Here is a 19,434-nt window from a genome sequence, read left to right on the forward strand (position 1 = left end):
ATGTGCTACTTCAATCCATTTACTTTCCATACACCCCATAAGGCTTTTCATTTGGAGTGAGGTCCAGAGCATCAGAGACTCTGCAGCCAGTCCAGGCTGCGTGCGAGCTGATCTGCCACCTGGTCCAGATGTAACCAGCAGATCCAGAGATTCACTCGCAAAGTATTGATGGCAAATAGGAATGCTGTATGGAGCCTTGAGCAGGCACCAGTGGCTAGCTCATTGTGCAAACCTCTAGGGGTTTTTTGTTTGCCTGTTTGTTTGTTTTAAGAAGAAGTCTTGCTCTTGTCCCCCAGGCTGGAGTGCAGTGGCGCAATCTCGGCTCACTGCAACCTCAGCCTCCCGAGTAGCTGGGATTACAGGCGTCTGCCACCGCGCCTGGCTAATTTTTGTATTTTTAGTAGAGACGGGGTTTCACCATGTTGGCTAAGCTGGTCTCAAACGCCTATGCTCAGCTAATTCTTAAAAGCTTTTGTAGCAGCCAGGTGCAGTGGCTCACACCTGTAATCCCAGCACTGTGGGAGGCTGAGGTGGGTGGATCACAAGGTCAGGAGATCGAGACCATCCTGGCCAACATGGTGAAATACCGTCTCTACTGAAAATACAAAAATTAGCTGGGCATGGTGGCACACACACGCCTGTAGTCCCACCTACTCAGAAGACTGAGGCAGGAGAATCGTATGAACCCGGGAGGCGGAGATGCAGTGAGCCGAGATCATGCCACTGCACTCCAGCCTGGTGACAGAGCAAGACTCCATCTCAAAAAAAAAAAAAAAGTTTTTGTAGAGATGGGGTCTCACTATGTTGCCCAAGCTAGTCTCGGATTCCTGGGCTCAAGCAGTCCTCCTTCTTTGGCCTCTCAAAATGCTGAGATTATAGGCATGAGCCACTGCACTGACCTAGCCAGCTTTTTCTGGCCAGAGTGTAAGTATTTTCAGCTTTAAGGCCTTATTGTCACAACTCCTCAGCTCTTCTGTTGTATGGAAAGTAGTCATGGACAATACAGTGGGCATGGCTGTGTTCCAATAAAACTTTATGTACAAAGGCAGACAAATGGGCTGGACTTGGCCCAAGGGTCATAGCTTTCCCACCCCTCACTCTCAGGTGTCATGGAAGTATCATGGCAGGAAGTGGCCACATCTCTAGTTCTGAGGGAAGAAAGGGAAGAGCTGAAACTCGTGGAAACTTAGAGGAAGGGCTCCGTGGAGCTGAAAGTCAGACCCTGGGAGAGGTGCTCGCAGCTGGCGCTGGGTTCTGGAGAGAGGCTGGATGAGATGGGTTTGTAGATGTTGGGAAGCTGCACACCGGATTCCTCTGCTGCCAGGAGAAGAAACGATGCTGCCAGGGAGGGGGTGGAAGACAGCTGGGGTGGGAGAGGAGACAGGAAGGAGCAATCCCTCCTCCCTCCTCAGTCTGGCAACCTCCCTCTAGCGCCCCCTATTGGCAGAGTGCAGCGGGCAAAGCAGGAATATGGTTTGCACAGAACAAGGTATACAGGATGGGTTGGGAGCTGGGGGACTATCACAAGTGCTTTGATTGGCTTTGGGCATTTAGATGACACCCCCCCATCATTATGGATGACTTGTCATTCAAATTCTTCCTGATTTCATTTCAGTGATTAAATAACTGTGAGGGGGCCCATCAGGGTAGGGGCTAGAGGGTCAGGGTGGGGAAGTCATCTCTAAGAAATAGGTCTTTTACCATACATGGTGGCTTACACTTGTAATCCTAGCACTTTGAGAAGCCGGGGTGGAAGGATTGCTTGAGCCAAGGAGTTCAAGACCAGCCTGGGCAGCATAGTGAGACCCCCATCTCTACAAAAAATGAAAAAATTAGCCAGGCGAGGTGGCACATACCTGTAGTCCCAGCTACTCAGGAGGTTGAGGTATAGGAGAATCGCTTGAGCCCAAGAGTTTGAGGCTGCAGTGAACCATTTTCACACCACTGTACTCCAGCCTGGGTGACAGAGCAAAACTCTGTTTCAAAAACAAAAACAAATAAATAAGCCTTTCTTTTAGAAATGAAAAGTAAGTAGGAGGAGGGAAGGAGGCTCCAAAGACTCTAGGAGGAGCCTAGGAGGAACTTGCAGCATTTAGGATCCTTCCATCTCACCTTCAGATGAAACCCAAATCTCACCATCTCTCTCCACCACCACTGCTGCCACTCAGTCCTGCCCCCAGCACCACCATGGGCATCTGCAGTTGGCTCCCTGGTTCCCACATCCACTCTTATGCCTGTGGTCTGATAATGTCACTCTCTGTTCACACCTTCCTATATGACATCCTCATGCAATGTCCTCCATTGCCTAAGGTACAGAATCCAGTTCCCTTACTGTGGCCCGCAAGGCCCTGCCAGGCTCTGGGCCCCACTCTGTTGCCTTCCCTGCCCCTTCTATTCTGCTCCAGCCTTACTGGATGCTACAAGTCTCTTCCCACTTCAGGGACTGAACCCACTGATCCCTCAGCCTGGAATCTTCCCCCAGGTCTTCTCCTGCCTTTTCTGTACTTCCTTCATGTTGCTATTCAAATAAGACCCCCCTTGCAACAGTGGGGAGCAGATCTAAAACGTCATCTTCCCCCAGTCTCTCTCTAGCTGCCTGCTTGATTTTTCATCACAGCACTTGTCACTACCTGACATTGTATGTTTCTATTCACCGCTGTATCCCCAAAGCTAGAATTGTGCTGGGCTAGTGGAGGGTGCTCTGCAAATATTTGTCAAGCAGGTAAATAAATGAAAGAATGAACAAATGGAAAGGGCAATGTGGCTGCAATGTGGGACACAGGGTGAGATGGTAGGGGGTGAGGCTGTGGGGGTTGGATGGTGCAGGACGTTTTGGGGCCAGGTGTAAGGCAGGGTGTCATAAGGGGAACAGGTGTGGGGCACAGTCTTATTGGGGTGATAGGTGTGGTCAGGGCCTCGTCGGGTTGGGTGGGGCGTTTGGATGATAGTTTAAGAACAAGATGGGGTGCGGTGGCTCATGCCTGTAATCCCAGCACTTTGGGAGGCTGAGGCAGGTGGATCACCTGAGGTCCGGAGTTCAAGACCGGCCTGGGCAACATGGCAAAACCCTGTCTCTACTAAAATACAAAAATTAGCTGGGCATGGTGGCATTCACCTGTAATCCCAGCTACTCAGGAGGCTGAGGCAGGATAATTGCTTGAGCCTGGTAGGTTGCACTGAACCAAGATTGTACCCCTGCTCTCCAGCCTGGGTGATAAGACTCCGTCTCAAAAAATAATAATAATAATAATAATAATAACAACAACAAAAAATGGGGCCGGGCGCAGTGGCTCATGCCTGTAATCCCAGCATTTGGGAGGCTGAGGGAGGCGGATTACTTGAGGTCAGGAGTTTGAGACCAACCTGGCCATCGTGGTGAAACCCCATCTCTACTAAAAAAATTAGCTAGGCATGGTGGCACACGCCTGTAGTCCCAGCTACTCGGAAGGCTGAGGCAGGGGAATCCCTGAAACCCAGGAGGCAGAGATTGGGCTACAGAGCAAGACTTGGTCTCAAAAAAAATAATAATAATAGTAATAATAAAAAGAACAAGGCGCCATGTCTCATACCTGTAATCCAAGCACTTTGGCCGAGGCAGGGGGATCACTTGAGCCCAGCAGTTCGAGACCAGCCTGGGGAACATAGCCATATCCTGGTCTTTCTAAGAAATAAAATTAGTCAGGCGTAGTGGCTCGCACCTGTAGTTCCAGCTACTTAGGAGGCTGACGTGAGAGGATCACTTGAGGAGTTCAAGGCTGCAGTGACTTATGATTGCACCACTGCATTCCAGCCTGATTAACAAAGCGAGACACTGTCTCTAAAAATAAAAATATGAACAAGCAGAGTCATTGCAGAATTTATTTATTTATTTTTAGTTTTAGTAGAGATGGAGTCTTACTACATTACCTAGGCTAGTTTTGGACTCTTGGCTCAAGCATTCCTCCTGACTCGGCCTCCCAAAGTGCTTGGTTAACAGGCATGAGCCACTGTGCCCGGCCCATTGCAGAATCTAAGCAGGGGAATACTGTGACCAGACTGTCATATGTTGGGATCTCTGGGGCTGCAGGCTGTATGTCCTGGGAGGCAGAGACCAGCTATTCAGTCAGAGATGGTGGCATGGGCGGGTGTGAGTGGCGGAGGCAGAAGGCAGTGACTCTGTTCCAGAGGTGTTTAGGGGTCAAAATCGGGGGGCTTGAGGATGGATGCAGTGAGGGGTGAGGGAGAGGTTGTGTACAGGACAACCCCCATGCTTCTGCCTGGGATGGTGCTGGATGGAAGATTGGATGTGGAGCAGTGTCAGGGAGAGGTGGAGGCTGCTGCTGCCACCATATTGGCCAGAGGTTCAAGGACTCGCTGACTCCTCCCATCAGTAAGCCCTCATTTCTTGAACTCCCTGGGATCCAGGGAGGAGTCACCCACCTGGGCCTGACCTCAGGCACCCCCAGCCATGGAGGGACCAGGGCTGCAGGCAGATAAAGCCCCTAGGCGGGGAGTGGTTCCAAATCCAGGGGTTGACTGTGGCAAGAGGCTTAGTCTCTGTGCCTCAGTTTCTTCATGTATAGAATGGTAGAAATGGAGGTCCCTCTGCATTGGGTTGCTCTGGGGACCAAACAGGCTACTCTGGGGAAAACCCTGGGACAGTGGCTGCATGGGGTAAGTGCTGTGTGCATGCGAGTGTCTGACTGCGTGAGGTTTTATTGTGGTACCAGGGAAGAAGAGGTCTCTGCATCTGGGAGGGCCCCAGAGGAAGCAGCAACATTCCTGGGTTTCAGCAGAGGAGGATGGGACATGAGACACAGCAGATCCTGCTCTAAGCTGGCCCCTGAGCAGTGCCAGAAACACATGACATGTCCAACTGGCCTTGCTTCTGAAATGTTTGTGGTTTAGTAGCACAGGCAGAGGAGAAACAGATATTTTCCAAATTGAGCGATGTGTTGAGATCAAGTGGTGTCCAGGGAGTGGGGGTCCATGAATGGCATCCCAGAGGAGCGAAGGCATGAGGGGCCCTGGAGGGATGGATAGGATCCAGCTCTACAGGGTGGACAGGCACCTCAGACAGAGCCAGAAAGAAGCTGGCACGAGAGAGAGGGGTGGCGAGTGGCCCAGGAATGCGGTGGGGGAGCCATCGGCTGCCTGGAATGCCAGTCAGAGAGGCTGTACTTGGTCAAACCCAAGCAGGGTCTGTTGGGAACCTGCCGTCTGTGGACTCTGGGCTGCCCCACTGAGCCAGACAGGCAAGGAACCTGTAATGGAGTGAAGACAGCCTGTTACCAAGCATCTGAGCAAGGCCATCTCCAGTTGTGCTAAGAACAGGGTGATGGGGCCTGGCGTGGTGCTCATGCGTGTCATCCCAACACTTTGGGAGGCTGAGGTGGGCAGGTCACCTGAGGTCAGGAGTTCGAGACAAGCCTGACGAATTCGGGGAAACCCCGTCTCTACAAAATATACAAAAATTAGCTGGGCATGGTGGCATGCCCCTGTAATCCCAGCTACTCGGGAGGCTGAGGCAGGAGAATCACTTGAACCCAGGAGACGGAAGTTGCAGTGACCTGAGATTGTGCCTTTGCACTCCAGCCTGGGTGACAGAGCAAGACTCCATCTTTAAAAAAAAAAAAAAAAGGGCCTGGGGAATGTGAGAGGACCCTAGGGTAGGAGTGAGGTGGGGTCTGGAGGCTGCTTTGGTGAGGGCTGAAGGGGTGGGTGTGATGGGAGCCTGGAATGGGGAAGAAGAGCTTGGGGGAGAGCATGTGCAAAGGCCCTGAGGCAGGCATGAGCCTGCTGCGTTGAGGAAAGAACAGGCCGTCGTGGCTGGAGCAGAGCTGGCAAGACAGAAGATATGAGGGGAGGCTGGCAGGGCAGCTGAGCCCCAGGTCTCCAGGGCCTCTTGGCCATGAGAGGGTTTTGTCTTAGGTGCTGGGGGAAGCCATGACAGGTTTTAAACAGGAGACTGTCCCCTTGGCTTATATGTGAGGAATAGACTGGGAGGTTATGAGTGGCGACAGGGGGCGCCGGGAGGCAGCCAGTGCTGTAGTCAGGAGTGAGATACCAGTGGCCCAGGTCCAGGCAGTAGAGTTGTAGAGAAATGGACAGATACAAGGAGTGTTTCAGGAGCAGAGCCGCTGTCCTTGCCCGGCCCAGCAAGAGGCAGGTATCTGGCCTGAGGCATGGCCCCAGGAGTGAGTGAGGAGAAGGCCAGTGTGGGAACAAAGGATGGGGGGCCCTTAGGCTTTCAGGAGGAAGTGGGATCTTGAGCGTCTGGCCCCAGGACCGGAGCCCACCTGAAAGGCCGTTGCTTCCTCCTCTCTGAAATGAGGATGTGGCCACCAAGCAGAGCCTTGCTGGGACAGACCCCCAGTGGGTGCTTAAAATAATTAGAGTCCTGTATTAGCTGTGATTATTCCCACAACGACTAACGTATTAGTCATAAAAGTGGCAAGTGTACGAGAAAGGGGAGAGAAGTTCCCTATGCTCTACACCCAGGAATTCCCAGAGAGATTCTCCAAATCCACATTCTGGGCCCCTGCCACACTGCCGCCTCTGGATGATGCTTCAGGGCTGTGCTGTCTCACTCTGCTCCTGTTATATTGAGGCTGGTGCCATCTCTCCCGTACCTGGCTTTAGCTGTTTAGCCTGGGCCATCTCCCTCTCTGCTTGGGGTCATCTTTGGGGTCTGTGTCCTTTCTCCCCAACCCTGGATTTCACGGTGGGCCTGTCTGCTCTCTCTTTGACCGTGGGTTTTGTTTTTAGCCTGTGCCACCTCTCTCTACCTCGTGGTTATCTTTTGTGCCTGTGCCATCTTTCACCGACCTTGGGTTTGTATCTGGGTCCTGTGCCATCTATTTCTGACTCCAGGTGAAGTTTTGGGCCTGGGCCACCTCTCCTTCATCCAGGGTTGTGCTTTGGTACTGGTGTCATCTCCTGACCAGGATGCTGTTTGAGGCTTGTGCCCTATCTCCCTGACTATACACTGGGCCGGGGCCTGGGTTATGTCTTCACTGGCTGTGGACACATGCTGACCTGCACCCTTCCTCCCTACCCAGTATCATTTCTGGGCCCTGCATCCTCTCTCCCTGCTCTGTGTTCTGTCTGGGCCTGTATTATCTCGAGTTCTGCCAGTCTCAGCCCCTTCAGGACCTTGGCTCTTTTATGGCCCTAGGAAGAAGTTGCTGCTTGAATTGGAGTTTGGGGAGAGCCCCCATCCCCAGCCCTTGATGCTGGGGCATAGTCGAGGCCTAGGGGACGGAGTCAGTGTGCCTGGAGACGTGAGATGATGAGGATGGATATGTGATGAGAGTCCGATTTCAGGCCCAAGGTGGACTCCTGGAGTCAGTCCAGGCTCCTGGCCCATTCTGCTCCCTACCTCTCTCTCTCTCACCTCCCTCAGTTGCTCACTCTCCTTGCATTTCTCTCTAACTGTCCACTTCTGTCTTCCCCTCTGCCCCCCTCCGCCGCCGCCTGGCTTCCCCTCCAGCAGAAGGCAGACCTGGCTGTGGCCGCCTTCACCATCACAGCTGAGCGGGAGAAGGTCATCGACTTTTCCAAGCCCTTCATGACCCTGGGGATCAGCATCCTCTACCGAGTGCACATGGTATGGTTCCCCTGGAGACCATGGGCTGCTTGCCTGTCATGGAGGCTCGGAGGCTGCGAGTGGGAGCCAGACTTCCCCAGGACCTCAGATGGGCCGGTCAGGCTCCCAAGTCCCTGGTGGGGCAGGGGCTGGGTGTGAGGCTCAGGCCAGGGGTGGCTCTGGGTCTCACTCCCTCTCCCCACAGGGCCGCAAGCCTGGCTACTTCTCCTTCCTGGACCCCTTCTCCCCTGCCGTGTGGCTCTTCATGCTTCTTGCCTACTTGGCTGTCAGCTGTGTCCTGTTTCTGGCTGCCAGGTGAGTCCACTGCCTACTGGGAAGGAAGGGGCTGGAGGAGGCACGAGCCGGGGCCTCTGGGACTGACCTGCCCCTTCTCTCTCGGAACTGTCCTTGGCCTCCCCTTTGGGGCCTTGGATTCCCTGCACCCTCCTTTCTCAATTTTGTACCCTGTGTCTGAGTCTCATTCTTCCCCTTGTGGCTCTGACTGCTCTGTGATTCTGTGTTTGGGTCTCTCCCCTTCCCTCTTCTCCCTTTTTTACCGCCTCCTTTCTCTATTTCTCTCTGTGCATCTCTGTGTCTGTCTCTGCCTCTTCTGTCTCCATCTCTGTGCATCTCTCTCTGCCTCTTCTCTGTATGTCTCTGTCCATCTCACTCCTTTTTCCATCTCTCCCCTTTTTCTTCTGATCACTGTGACTTCATCTTTTTCCTTTGCTTCTCTCCTTTTCCTCCCCACCTGGGCCCTGGGCTCCATCCACCCGCTGCACATCTCTCCACAGGCTGAGCCCCTACGAGTGGTATAACCCGCACCCATGCCTGCGCGCACGCCCCCACATCCTGGAGAACCAGTACACGCTGGGCAACAGCCTGTGGTTTCCCGTGGGGGGCTTCATGCAGCAGGGCTCGGAGATCATGCCCCGGGCGCTGTCCACGCGCTGTGTCAGCGGAGTCTGGTGAGAAGCTTTCTATCTGCCTCTGCCCGGGGTAGGGGAGGGACCCATCTGAGGCCTGGGTGGGGTTGGGGCTGTGGCATCTCCTGGCAGATTTGATTCCCTGTTTCCCCCTGCAGAGCTGAAAGACGAGGAATGGGGTGGGGAGAGCTGAGCTCCAGCTCTGCCGCTCACTGGCTGTGTGAGTTTGGCTAGGTCGCACCCCTCCCCTTGCCTCAGTGGCCTTCCCTGAAAGATGGGGAGAAAGATGCCCACGTCTCAGGGTTGTGAGGATTCAGTGAGGCTGCTGTGGAAGAGTGCTCTGTGAGCCCTACAGCCTTGTGTGGGCAGGAGGGGTTCAATTGTAAGAGGATCAGTGTCACTGTCTTGGACGTTGCCCTGGTCATCACAGGGACATAGAATCTCCAAGCCAGGATAGCCGTCACTGCCTAGATGTTTTCTCAAAGTCCCACAGGGACCCAGTATCTCAGACAGAACTTCTTTGCCCCCGTCCCAAGCCCCAAGAAACTACATGTCAGACAGCAAACACCCACAGCTTGTGGTGTCTGGCCCACAGGTTTGATATTGTTGTTGCTGTTATTTTGAGAGAGTCTCCCTCTGTCACCCAGGCTGGAGTGTGGTGGCACAATCTCGGCTGACTGCAGCCTCCACCTCCCAGGTTCAAGCGATTCTTTTTTTTTCTTTTTTTTTTTTTGAGACAGAGCCTCGCTTTGTTGCCAGGCTGGAGTGCAGTGGCGTGATCTTGGCTCACTGCAACCTCTACCTCCCGGGTTCAAGAGATTTCCCTGCCTCAGCCTCCTGAGTAGCTGGGACTATAGGCATGCACTACCACACTCGGCTAGCTTTTTGTATTTTAGTAGAGACGGGTTTCACCATGTTGGCCAGGATGGTCTCGAACTCCTGACTTCGCGATCCACCTGCCTTGGCCTCCCAAAGTGTTGGAATTACAGGCGTGAGCCACCGCACCTGGCACACCTGGCTAATTTTTGTATTTTTAGTAGAGACAGGGTTTCACCGTGTTGGCCAGGCTGGTCTTGAACTCCTGACATCAAGCGATCTGCCTGCCTCAGCCTCCTAAAGTGCTGGGATCACAGGTATGAGCTACCGTGCCCAGCCTTGGCTCACAGTTTTAAGAAACTGGGAATTGAATGCCAACACTTGGAGCACATTCACTCACAAATTTAGATTTCTTGCTTTCCTTGAAAATCTGGGAGATCTGGCAGCGCTTGGCTGGCATTCCTGCCTGGTGTCACCGTCTGCTCCCATCCACCCCCGTTCCCACTGCCCACTGCAGTCGCCTGCTGGCCTGGCCTCCATAAGCATCCACGTTTGCTACCCTGGGCTTTAAATAGCAGCTGGACTTGGTTGGTGTTCCTGCAATTCTTCTCACCTCCTGTTCCTCACAAGAACCACGGAGAGCCGAGGAGAATGCTTGGAACAGGGAATATGCTCCCTGTTTATGGATTAGGAGACTGAGACCCAGAGAGAAGGAATAGCTTGCTAAAGACTGTGTAGTCAGCTAGAGGCAGGGCCGGGCTGGGGCCAGGACCAGGTTCCTTCCCCCATGCCAGTGGGCCCTCAGCACTGTCCAAGCTCAGCCTAGCCCTCAAGGCCCTTGGGAGCCTCTCCAGGGCAACCCCAGGTATCTGGCCTTCTTGAGGAACACTTCTTCCTCACCTCCCCACCACAGAATTCACTCACCCATGGTCATTCTTTTACAGGAAAAGGGTCTCGATCCAGACCCCAAGAGAGGGGTCTTGGATCTCTCACAAGGAAAAATTCAGGGCGAGTCCATAAAGTGAAAGCATGTTTATTAAGAAAGTAAAGGAATAAAAGAATGGCTACTCCAATTGCTTGAACTCAGGAGGCGGAGGTTGTAGTGAGCTGAGATCTCGCCACTGCACTCCAGCCTGGGTGACCAAGCAAGACTCTGTCTCAAAAAATATATAAATAAATAAATAAATAAATAAAAGAATGACTATTCCATAGACAGAGCAGCCCCGAGGGCTGCTGGTTGCCCATTTTCATGGTTATTTCTTGATGACATGATAAACAAGGGGTGGATTATTCATGCCTCCCCCTTTTAGACCATATAGCGTAACTTCCTGACGTTGCCATGGCATTTGTAAACTGTCATGGCTCCAGTGGGAGTGTAGCAGTGAGGACGACCAGAGGTCACTCTCGTGGCCATCTTAGTTTTGGTGGGTTTTAGCTGGCTTCTTTACTGCAACCCCTTTTATCAGCAAGGTCTTTATGACCTGTATCTTGTGCCAACCTCCTGTCTCATCCTGTGACTGAATACCTTAACCGTCTGGGAATGTAACCCAGTAGGTTTCAGCCTCATTTTACTCAGTTCCTATTCAAGATGGAGTTGCTCTGGTTCACATGCCTCTAACAATTTCACAGATGCCTATTGAGCCTGTCCATGTGCCACGCACTCAGATGAGGAATCAGCCCCATCCCTGCCCTGGAGAGGCAGAGGAGCTGATAATAAACAAGTAAACAGATAAATCGACACTGGACATCCTATTTTAGTCAAAGAATAGGTCCCAAAGATATTATCTAATTTGTGCCTTTTTCAATTCAAGACTAACCTTAATAGGTGGCAGTTTTTTCCCTTCTCCTAAGTGGAACTAACTGCGGTATGGCAGGCATTAGCAATTCACTTGGCTTGGACACTTGCAAGTCTTGATGGTTTTTTTAAACGGTTTTGGATGGGCATCATTTCAGATGACACCCCTGTAGAGGATTGCTTGAGCCCAGGATGTTGAGGCTACAGTGAGCTGTGATCGCGCCACGGCACTCCAGCCTGGATGACAGAGCAAGACCGTCTCAAAAAAAAAAAAAAAAAAAAGCACAAAACCCAAAAAAATCCAATGAAAGCCCTATAGCCCTATTTGTTTCCTATTGCTACTGCAAAAAATTACCACAAATTTAGTGGCTTAAAACAATACACATTTATTCTCCTATAGTTCTGGAGGTCAGAAGTCTGAAATAGATCTCAATGGGATAAAATCAAGTTCTTGGCAGGGCTGGTTCCTTGTGGAGGCTCTATGGTGAGAACCCGTTTCCTTACCTTTTCTAACGTTTCGAAGCCACTTGCATTCCTTGGTTCGTGGCCCCTTCCTCCATCTTCAGAACCAGCAGCATAGGATCCACAAATCTCTCTCTCTAACTTCCTTCTTCCATTCATAAGGACCCTTGTGATTCCTTTGGGCCTTCCTGGATAATCCAGAGTAATCCCCCCATATCCAGATCCTTAATCACAGCTGCAAAGTCCCTTTTGCCGAGTAAGGTCACATCTTCACGTATTCTGGGGATTATAATAGAGACTTCTTTGGTGATGGTGGGCGGGGCCTATTCTGCCAGCCACACAGTCCAGGTAAAATGTACTAATATTTTCTATATAATGATGTTGCAGATGCACATAAAATGTGCTATTGAGGAACCAAACAGGATACAGTAACAGAACAGTAGAGCATGGGGGCTGTCAGAGGAGGGTCCCCTGAGGAGGTGAAGTGGGCTGAGTCCTAAAGGCAGAAACAGAGTCGTCCATGCCAAGGAGAGGGAGGAGCATTTTAGAGAGGGAGAGGGCCAGGTTTGTGAGGTGCTGAGAGGGCTCCCAGGAGACCTGCCGTGACAAATATGGTGGCGTCCTCACAGGAGGGTTGGGGGAGACCAGTGGCCTCCTCTCTGCTGGTCACTGCTTCTGCCGCCCGGCCAGGGGCCCTTTTCCTGAGGGTCACACTCTCTAGCCAGCTGTTTTCTGCCCCTTCCCATCGCTGTCACCCGGACAGCTCCCACTCATGTTCCCTCCCTCATCGGAGCCTTTGGCCCGGGGGCCCACTCTCTTCTGCACCCAAAGTCCTCCCACACATTCACTCATTCAGCAGATGTTTGAGAATCTTCAGATGTGACGTAGCACCATGACTCAGCAGGTCAGTCCCCGCCCTTGTGGGACTCAGGGTCCAGTGTAGGGGGTGGGATTTGGTGCCATCACCCTTGAGGACTTGGCTGGTAGCTGACCTGCAGCAGCCTGGCCAGAACCCACCAACTGGGCCCCTCCTCTCCAAGGCCCCCTCAGCCCACAGCCTCCTACAGCCACACCCGAGGTCTTGTCACTATTCAGGATGACTCTGCCTCTGGAGTTAACGTTTCTTTTTTTTTTACCCCTTTCTTTTGAGATGGAGTCTTGCTCTGTCGCTCAGACTGGTGTGCTGTGGCATGATCTCAGCTCACTGCAACCTCCACCTCCCAGGTTCAAGTGATTCACCTGCCACAGCCTCCCAAGTAGCTGGGATTATAGGTGTGCGCCACCTTACTTGGCTAATTTTTGTAGTTTTAGTAAAGATGGGGTGTTTCCGTATTGGCCAGGATGATCTCTAACTCCTGACCTCAAGTGATCCACCCACCTGGGTCAGCCTCCCAAAGTGCTGGGATTACAGGTGTAAGCCATGGCACCTGGCTGGAAGTCATCTTTTCTTTTCTTTTCTCTCCTTTCCTTTCCTTTTCTCTCTTTTCCTTTCCTTTCCTTTCCTTTCCTTTCCTTTCCTTTCCTTTCCTTTCCTTTCCTTTCCTTTCCTTTCCTTTCCTTTCCTTTTTCCTTTCCTTTTTCCTTTCCTTTTTCCTTTCCTTTTTCCTTTCCTTTCCTGACAGTCTTGCTCTGTCACCCAGCATGGGGTACAGTGGCGCGATCTCGGCTCACTGCAAGCTCCACCTCCCAGGTCCACACCATTCTCCTGCCTCAGCCTCCCAAGTAGCTGGGACTACAAGCACCTGCCACCACACCCGGCTAATTTTTTTTTTTTTTTTGGTATTTTTAGTAGAGATGGGGTTTCACCATGTTAGCCAGGATGGTCTTGATCTCCTGACCTCATGATCCACCCACCTTGGCCTCCCAAAGTGCAGGGATTACAGGCGTGAGCCACTGCGCCCGGCCGGGAGTCAACATTTCTAAGGTTTCACTCTGACCGTGGACCCCATCCCTCCCGACTCTCCCTTGGTCACTTGGTGCGATGAGTCCTCTGACCTCCCTCTTCCCATTCTCTGAGCCCTTCCTGCTTTCACTCATCCATCTCTAGGTGGCTCCTAGGCTGTCTCTGCAGCCATTGTCCTCAACTTTTCCCAAGGTCCTCCTTTCCTCATGCCCTCCTGGCCAGAAAACCACAAAACCTCAGATCTAGCCAGTAGTTGGGCTTTGCCTGCCTTCCCCCAACCCCAGCTGCACCAGGGGCACGTATGACCCCTTATCCATGCCTCCAGTCTCTGTCTTACCTCCAGGCAGCATTCACCAGGTTAGCCACCCTACTAGAAACTCTCTCCTTGCTTCTAGGCTCTGTGTCCTCCTGGTGTCCTCCAACTTCTCTGGTCCTGTTTCATTTGCTGTGGGTTCCTTCTGCCCTTGCCATCCCTCAAATGGGGCTTCTCGCTCACACCAGTGAGTTTTCAGTGCTTGCAGACCCAACACCCTCTTTTTATAACAAATATTTTTTAATACATCCTTTTCCACCCCGAGCTGAAATTCAAGGGTAATATATCTTCCTACACACATAATTTGTAAAAAAATCAATATAATGCCCTAATTGCAATATGAAGGAGAAAAAGAAGGGAAGTGACTTCTAATAAAGTAATATTATGGCAGTACACAAATGCCTGGGTGTGGCTACACCAGAAGACAGAATACAACAGTCCGCGCCTGCTTAGAATGAGTAAGTGGCATGATGAGAAGTAAGATAATTTAACAGAATTGTGTTGCCACTTGATATCTGACACATCGAAATAGTTGATGAATGAGTATGTTTGTGCAAATACAAGTCACTGTGAATGTGATTTGCTAATGCTGCTGGTGCAAGGGTCTTGACTTGGGTCTCGAGTTTGAGTGGAGTTGCTGTCAGAGACATGATTTCCCCCAACAGTGAGCAGCTCTCAGCAAAGTTCCAAACAAAACAACACCCAGTCATCCCTCAATTAAAACAAGAGGTGCATTTCTGGTGTGTACTAGGCACTGAGTAATATTTGTTGTTGTTGTTTTGTTTTGTTTTTATTTTTTTATTTTTGAGACGGAGTTTTGCTCTTGTTGCCCAAGCTAGAGTGCAGTGGGACGATCTCGGCTTACTGCAACCTCCACCTTCCAGGTTCAAGCAATTCTCCTGGCTCAGCCTCCCAAGTAGCTGGGATTACAGGTGCCAGCCACCACGCCTGGCTAATTTTTTGTATTATTAGTAGAGATGGGGTTTCATCATGTTGGCCAGGCTGGTCTCGAACTCCTGACCTCAGATGATCCACCCGCCTTGGCCTTCCGAAGTGCTGGGATACAGGCGTGAGCCACTGCGCCTGGCCAAACAGTTTTGTTTTGCATAAATGACAGCATTGACCAGTAAGATGGGTTTGGAGAGACTTGGTTTCTGGAGAGGCTGAGTCAAACCCTGGGTCTTTGTGCCTTGGGGTTTTAGTTTTATTTTGCAGGAGGCTGTATAATTCATCTCTCTCTATCAAGCCCTCACTCCATTCCCATCCCAGTGCCTAGCATAGCACTTTGCACGTGTGTTCTGCAGAGGACAGCTGCTGTTTTCATTATCACGTGCTGGGAATGTGAGGGTGGGAGGTCTGGGAGGCCCTTTTCAGCATCTCCTGCCTTCAGGCCCCTCAGATCTATATGATCTACAGGGACCCTGGCCATTCTTACTTGCCAGCAGGGAGGACAGAGGGGGCCACGGTAAGACAAGCGGTTGCTCTGGGGTCCTGCAGCCAGGCTGGTGGGAGCCTGTTCTCCCGGGCCGGTTCTGTGTCACCAAGACAATGAGAGCAAACACTTGCATAGCACTTGCTGTGTGCCAGATGAACTCAGTCACTCTTCGCAAAACCCAGTGAGGAAGGGCCTACAATTGTACTAACTTCACAGGTGAGGAAGCTGCAGCACAATTCCAAGGTCACACGCAAGGCAGTGATGGAGACAGGATCTGGGGATTTTCCAGAGATCTTTCTATGATTGATTTCTAATTTAGCTCCATCATGGTCAGAGAACATTCTCTAGAGGACTTTAATCCTTTTAAATTTATTGAGACTTGCTTTAGAGCTCAGCATATGGTCTGTCCTGGTAAATGTTCTATGTGGAGTTGCATTGAATGTGTTTCTGCTGTCGGTGTGCTGTCATTGGGTGCAGTGTTCTATAAGGGTCAATTGGGGCCAGTAGGTTGATCACGTTATTCAAGTTTTCTCTATCGTTACTGATTTTCTACTTGTTCCATCAGTTATTGAGAGGAGTTTTGAAATCTAACCCTGTAATTGCAGGAAATTTATCCATTTCTCTTCAATTCTATCCATTTTTGCCTTATGCATTTTGAAGCTTTGTAATTAGGCACACAAATGTTTAGGACTGTTATGTCCTCTAGATGAATTGATGCGTGTCATTATATAATGTCTCTCCTTATTCCTGGTAACATTCCTTGTTCTGAAGTTAACTTTATTTGATACTAATATAGGCACTCTGCCTTTCTGATGCTTAATGTTTGCATACATAGCATATCTTTTTCCCATTCTTTTACTCTTGACCCATCTAGATTATTATATTTAAAGAGCATTCCTTTTCTTTTCTTTTAAATAGAGATAGGGTCTCACTTTGTTGCCCAGGCAGGTCACGAACTCCTGGGCTCAAGTGATCCTCCCATCTTGGCCTCCCAAAGTGCTGGGATTACAGCTATGAGCCACCACACCTGACCAAGTGTGTGGTGAGTATCGGGGAGTGCAGTGGTGTGATCTCAGCTCACTGCAACCTCTACTTCCTGGGTTCAAGTGGTTCTCCTGCCTCAGCCTCCGGACTAGCTGGGACTACAGGTACATGCCACCATCCTGAGTAGCTGGGATTACAGGTACATGCCACCACACCCAGCTAATTTTTATATTTTTAGTAGAGGCAGGGTTTCACCATGTTAGCGAGGCTGGTCTTGAACTCCTGACCTCAAGTGATCTACCCGCCTCTGCCTCCCAAAGTGCTGGGATTACAGGCATGAACTGCCATGCCTCACCCCAAGTGTGTTTCTTATAAACAATGTACGCTTAGGCCTTAGAGCAAGGTTTGGCCAACTTTTTCTGCATTGGGCCAGATGGTAAATAGTTTTTTTTGGAGATGAACTCTTGATCTGTCGCCTAGGCTGGAGTGCAATGGCACAATCTCAGCTCACTGCAACCTCCGCCTCCTGGGTTCAAGCAATTCTCCTGCCTTAGCCTCCCAAGTAGCTGGGACTACAAGCGCACACCAGCATGCCTGGCTAATTTTTTGTATTTTAGTAGAGACAGGATTTCACCATGTTGCCCAGGCTGGTCTCGAACTCTGGAGCTCAGGCAATCCACCCGCCTCAGCCTCCTTAAGTGCTGGGATTACAGGCATGAGCCACCATGTCTGGTCAGTAATTTTTCTTTTAAATTTTATTTCTATGCAATAGTTGTACATATTTTTGGGAGTACAGGTGAATTTTTTTTTTTTTTTTTTTTTTTTTTTTGAGATGGAGTCTTGCTCTGTCACTCAGGCTGGCTTGCAGTAGTGTGATCACAGGTCACTGCAGCCTCAACCTCCCAGACTCAAGTGACCCTCCCACTTTAGCCTCCTGAGTATCTGGAATCACAATCACAGGCGTGCACCACCACACCCGGCTAAATTTTTTTGTTTTTGGTAGAGATGAAGTCTCACTATGTTGCCCAGGCTGGTCTCAAACTCTTGGGCTCAAGCAGTCTTCCCACCTCAGCATCCTGAAATGCTGGGATCAGGGTAATTGGGAAATCCATCACCTCAAACATTTATATGTTCTCTAAGTAAAGATGTTTTTAAATCTTTATCTTTATCCCTATTTTTTTAGAGACAGGGTCTTGCTCTGTCTTCAGGCTGGAGTGCAGTGTGACTATAGCTCACTAGAGCCTCAAACTCCTGGGCTCAAGGGATCTTCCTACCTCAGCCTACTGAGTAGCTAGGACTACATGCCTGACTAATTTATTATTATTATTACTTTTGTGTGTGTGTGTGTGTGTAGAGAGAGTTCTTACTTTGTTGCCCAGGCTGGTCTTAAACTCCTGGGCCTCAAGCGATCTCCCTGCCTCGGCCTCCCAAAGTGCTGGGATTACAGGCATGAGCCACTGCTCTGGCCCTAAGTGAAATATTTTGGACTTTGTTTGTCATATGGTCTTTGTTCCAGCTACTCAGTCTTCCATTGTAGTATAAAAGCTGTTGTAGATGATACATTAAATGAATGAGTGTGGCTGTGTTCCAATAAAACTTTATTTATGGATACTGACACTGAAATTTGAATTTTATATAAGTCATGTGTCATAAAATATTCCTTTTTTTTTTTTTTTTCTTACTCTGTTGCCCAGGCTGGAATACAGTGGTACAATCTTGGCTCACCACAGCCTCAACCTCCCAGGTTTAAGGAATCCTCCCACCTCAGCCTCTTGAGTAGCTGGAACCACAGGCACGTGCCACCAAATCTGGTTTTTGTAGAGAGAGAGTTTTGCCATGTTGCCTAGGCTGGTCTCAATTCCTGGGCCCAAGCGATCCACCCACCTTGGCCTCCCAAAGTGCTGGGATTATAGGTGTGAGCCACTGCACCCAGCCTGTTCTTTTGATTTCATTTTAACCATTTAAAAATGTGAAAACCGGCCGGGCGTGGTGGCTCACGCCTGTAATCCTAGCACTTTGGGAGGCCAACGTGGGCAGATTGCCTGAGCTCAGGGGTTCTAGACCAGCCTGGGCAACAAGGTGAAACCCCATCTCTACCAAAATACAAAAAATTAGCCTGGCGTGGTAGTGTGTGCCTGTAGTCCCAGCTACTCGGGAGGCTGAGGCAGGAGAATGGCGTAAACCTGGGAGGCAGAGCTTGCAGTGAGCTGGGATCCGGCCACAGCACTCCAGCCTGGGTGACAAAGCAAGACTCTGTTTCAAAAAAAAAAAAAAAAAAAAAAAAATTCTGTTTATCTCTACTCTTGACTTGTTAACTATGCTTCTTTGTTCTATTTTTTCTTAGTGGTTTTCTGGATTTACAATATGCATCTTTATTACAAAATATTTTCAAGTAACATTATACCATTTCACATAAGATATAAGACCTTGACAACATACGTTCCTCTCACCCTCCCATCCTTTGAGCTTTGCATATCTTATGAACCCCATAATACATTAGGTTTGTGTATATGTGTGCGTGTGTGTTAAACAGTAAATGCAGCTGGGTGTGGTGCACCGCTCACGCCTATAATCCCAACACTTTGGGAGGCTGAGGTGGGAGGATTGCTTGAACCCAGGAGTCCAACACCAGCCTGGGCAACATAGCGAGACCTCATCTCTACAAAAAAATAATAAACATTAGCCAGGCATGGTGATTCGTGCCTGTGGTCCCAGCTACGTGGGAGGCTGAGGTGGGAGAATTGCTTGGGTCCAGGAGGCTGAGGCTACAGTGAGCTATGTTCATGTCTTTCCACCCCAGAGCGAGACCCTGTCTCAGAAACAAAACAAAACCACTAAATGCTTCATAAGGAAATTTGAACGTGAGGAATATATCTTTTTTATTTACCCACAAATCTACCATTTGAAGAGGGTACCCTTCACCCTTCTGGTACATCCACGTTTCTATCTGGTGTTGTGTTTCTTTTAGCTGCAGAACTTCCTTTAATATTTCTTGCTGTGCGGGTCTGCTGGCAATTAATTCTCCCAGCTTTGGTTTTGTATGAAAAATGTGTTAGTGTGTCTTCTTTGAGGGATATTTTTGCCTGCTGTGGAATTCTAGGTTGACAGCTTGTTTTGATTTTTCTTTCAGCATGTTGCATCGTCTTTGGGCTTGCACACTCTCTGACAAGAAGTCGACTGGCACCCATGTTATCTTTGATTATCTGAATGTAATATGTTTCCCCCCTTCTAGC

General features: G+C 50.2%; 1 protein-coding gene across 3 annotated transcripts in view; it reads left to right on the plus strand.

The window, feature by feature from the left end:
* GRIK5 (glutamate ionotropic receptor kainate type subunit 5) overlaps positions 1 to 19,434 on the plus strand; it is a 74,242-nt gene that overhangs the window by 41,682 nt on the left and 13,126 nt on the right. For 2 of the 3 annotated variants that reach the window (XM_037991314.2, XM_037991315.2), the window contains 3 exons: positions 7,475 to 7,684; positions 7,773 to 7,882; positions 8,362 to 8,535. In XM_037991314.2, coding sequence (XP_037847242.1) covers positions 7,475 to 7,684; positions 7,773 to 7,882; positions 8,362 to 8,535 — 494 coding nt within the window. The remainder of the gene's footprint in view (positions 1 to 7,474; positions 7,685 to 7,772; positions 7,883 to 8,361; positions 8,536 to 19,434) is intronic. The other variant, XM_007996951.3, reaches the window with a different exon arrangement.

This window comes from Chlorocebus sabaeus, chromosome 6 (genome assembly GCF_047675955.1).
Source record: "Chlorocebus sabaeus isolate Y175 chromosome 6, mChlSab1.0.hap1, whole genome shotgun sequence".
Lineage (NCBI taxonomy): Eukaryota > Metazoa > Chordata > Mammalia > Primates > Cercopithecidae > Chlorocebus > Chlorocebus sabaeus.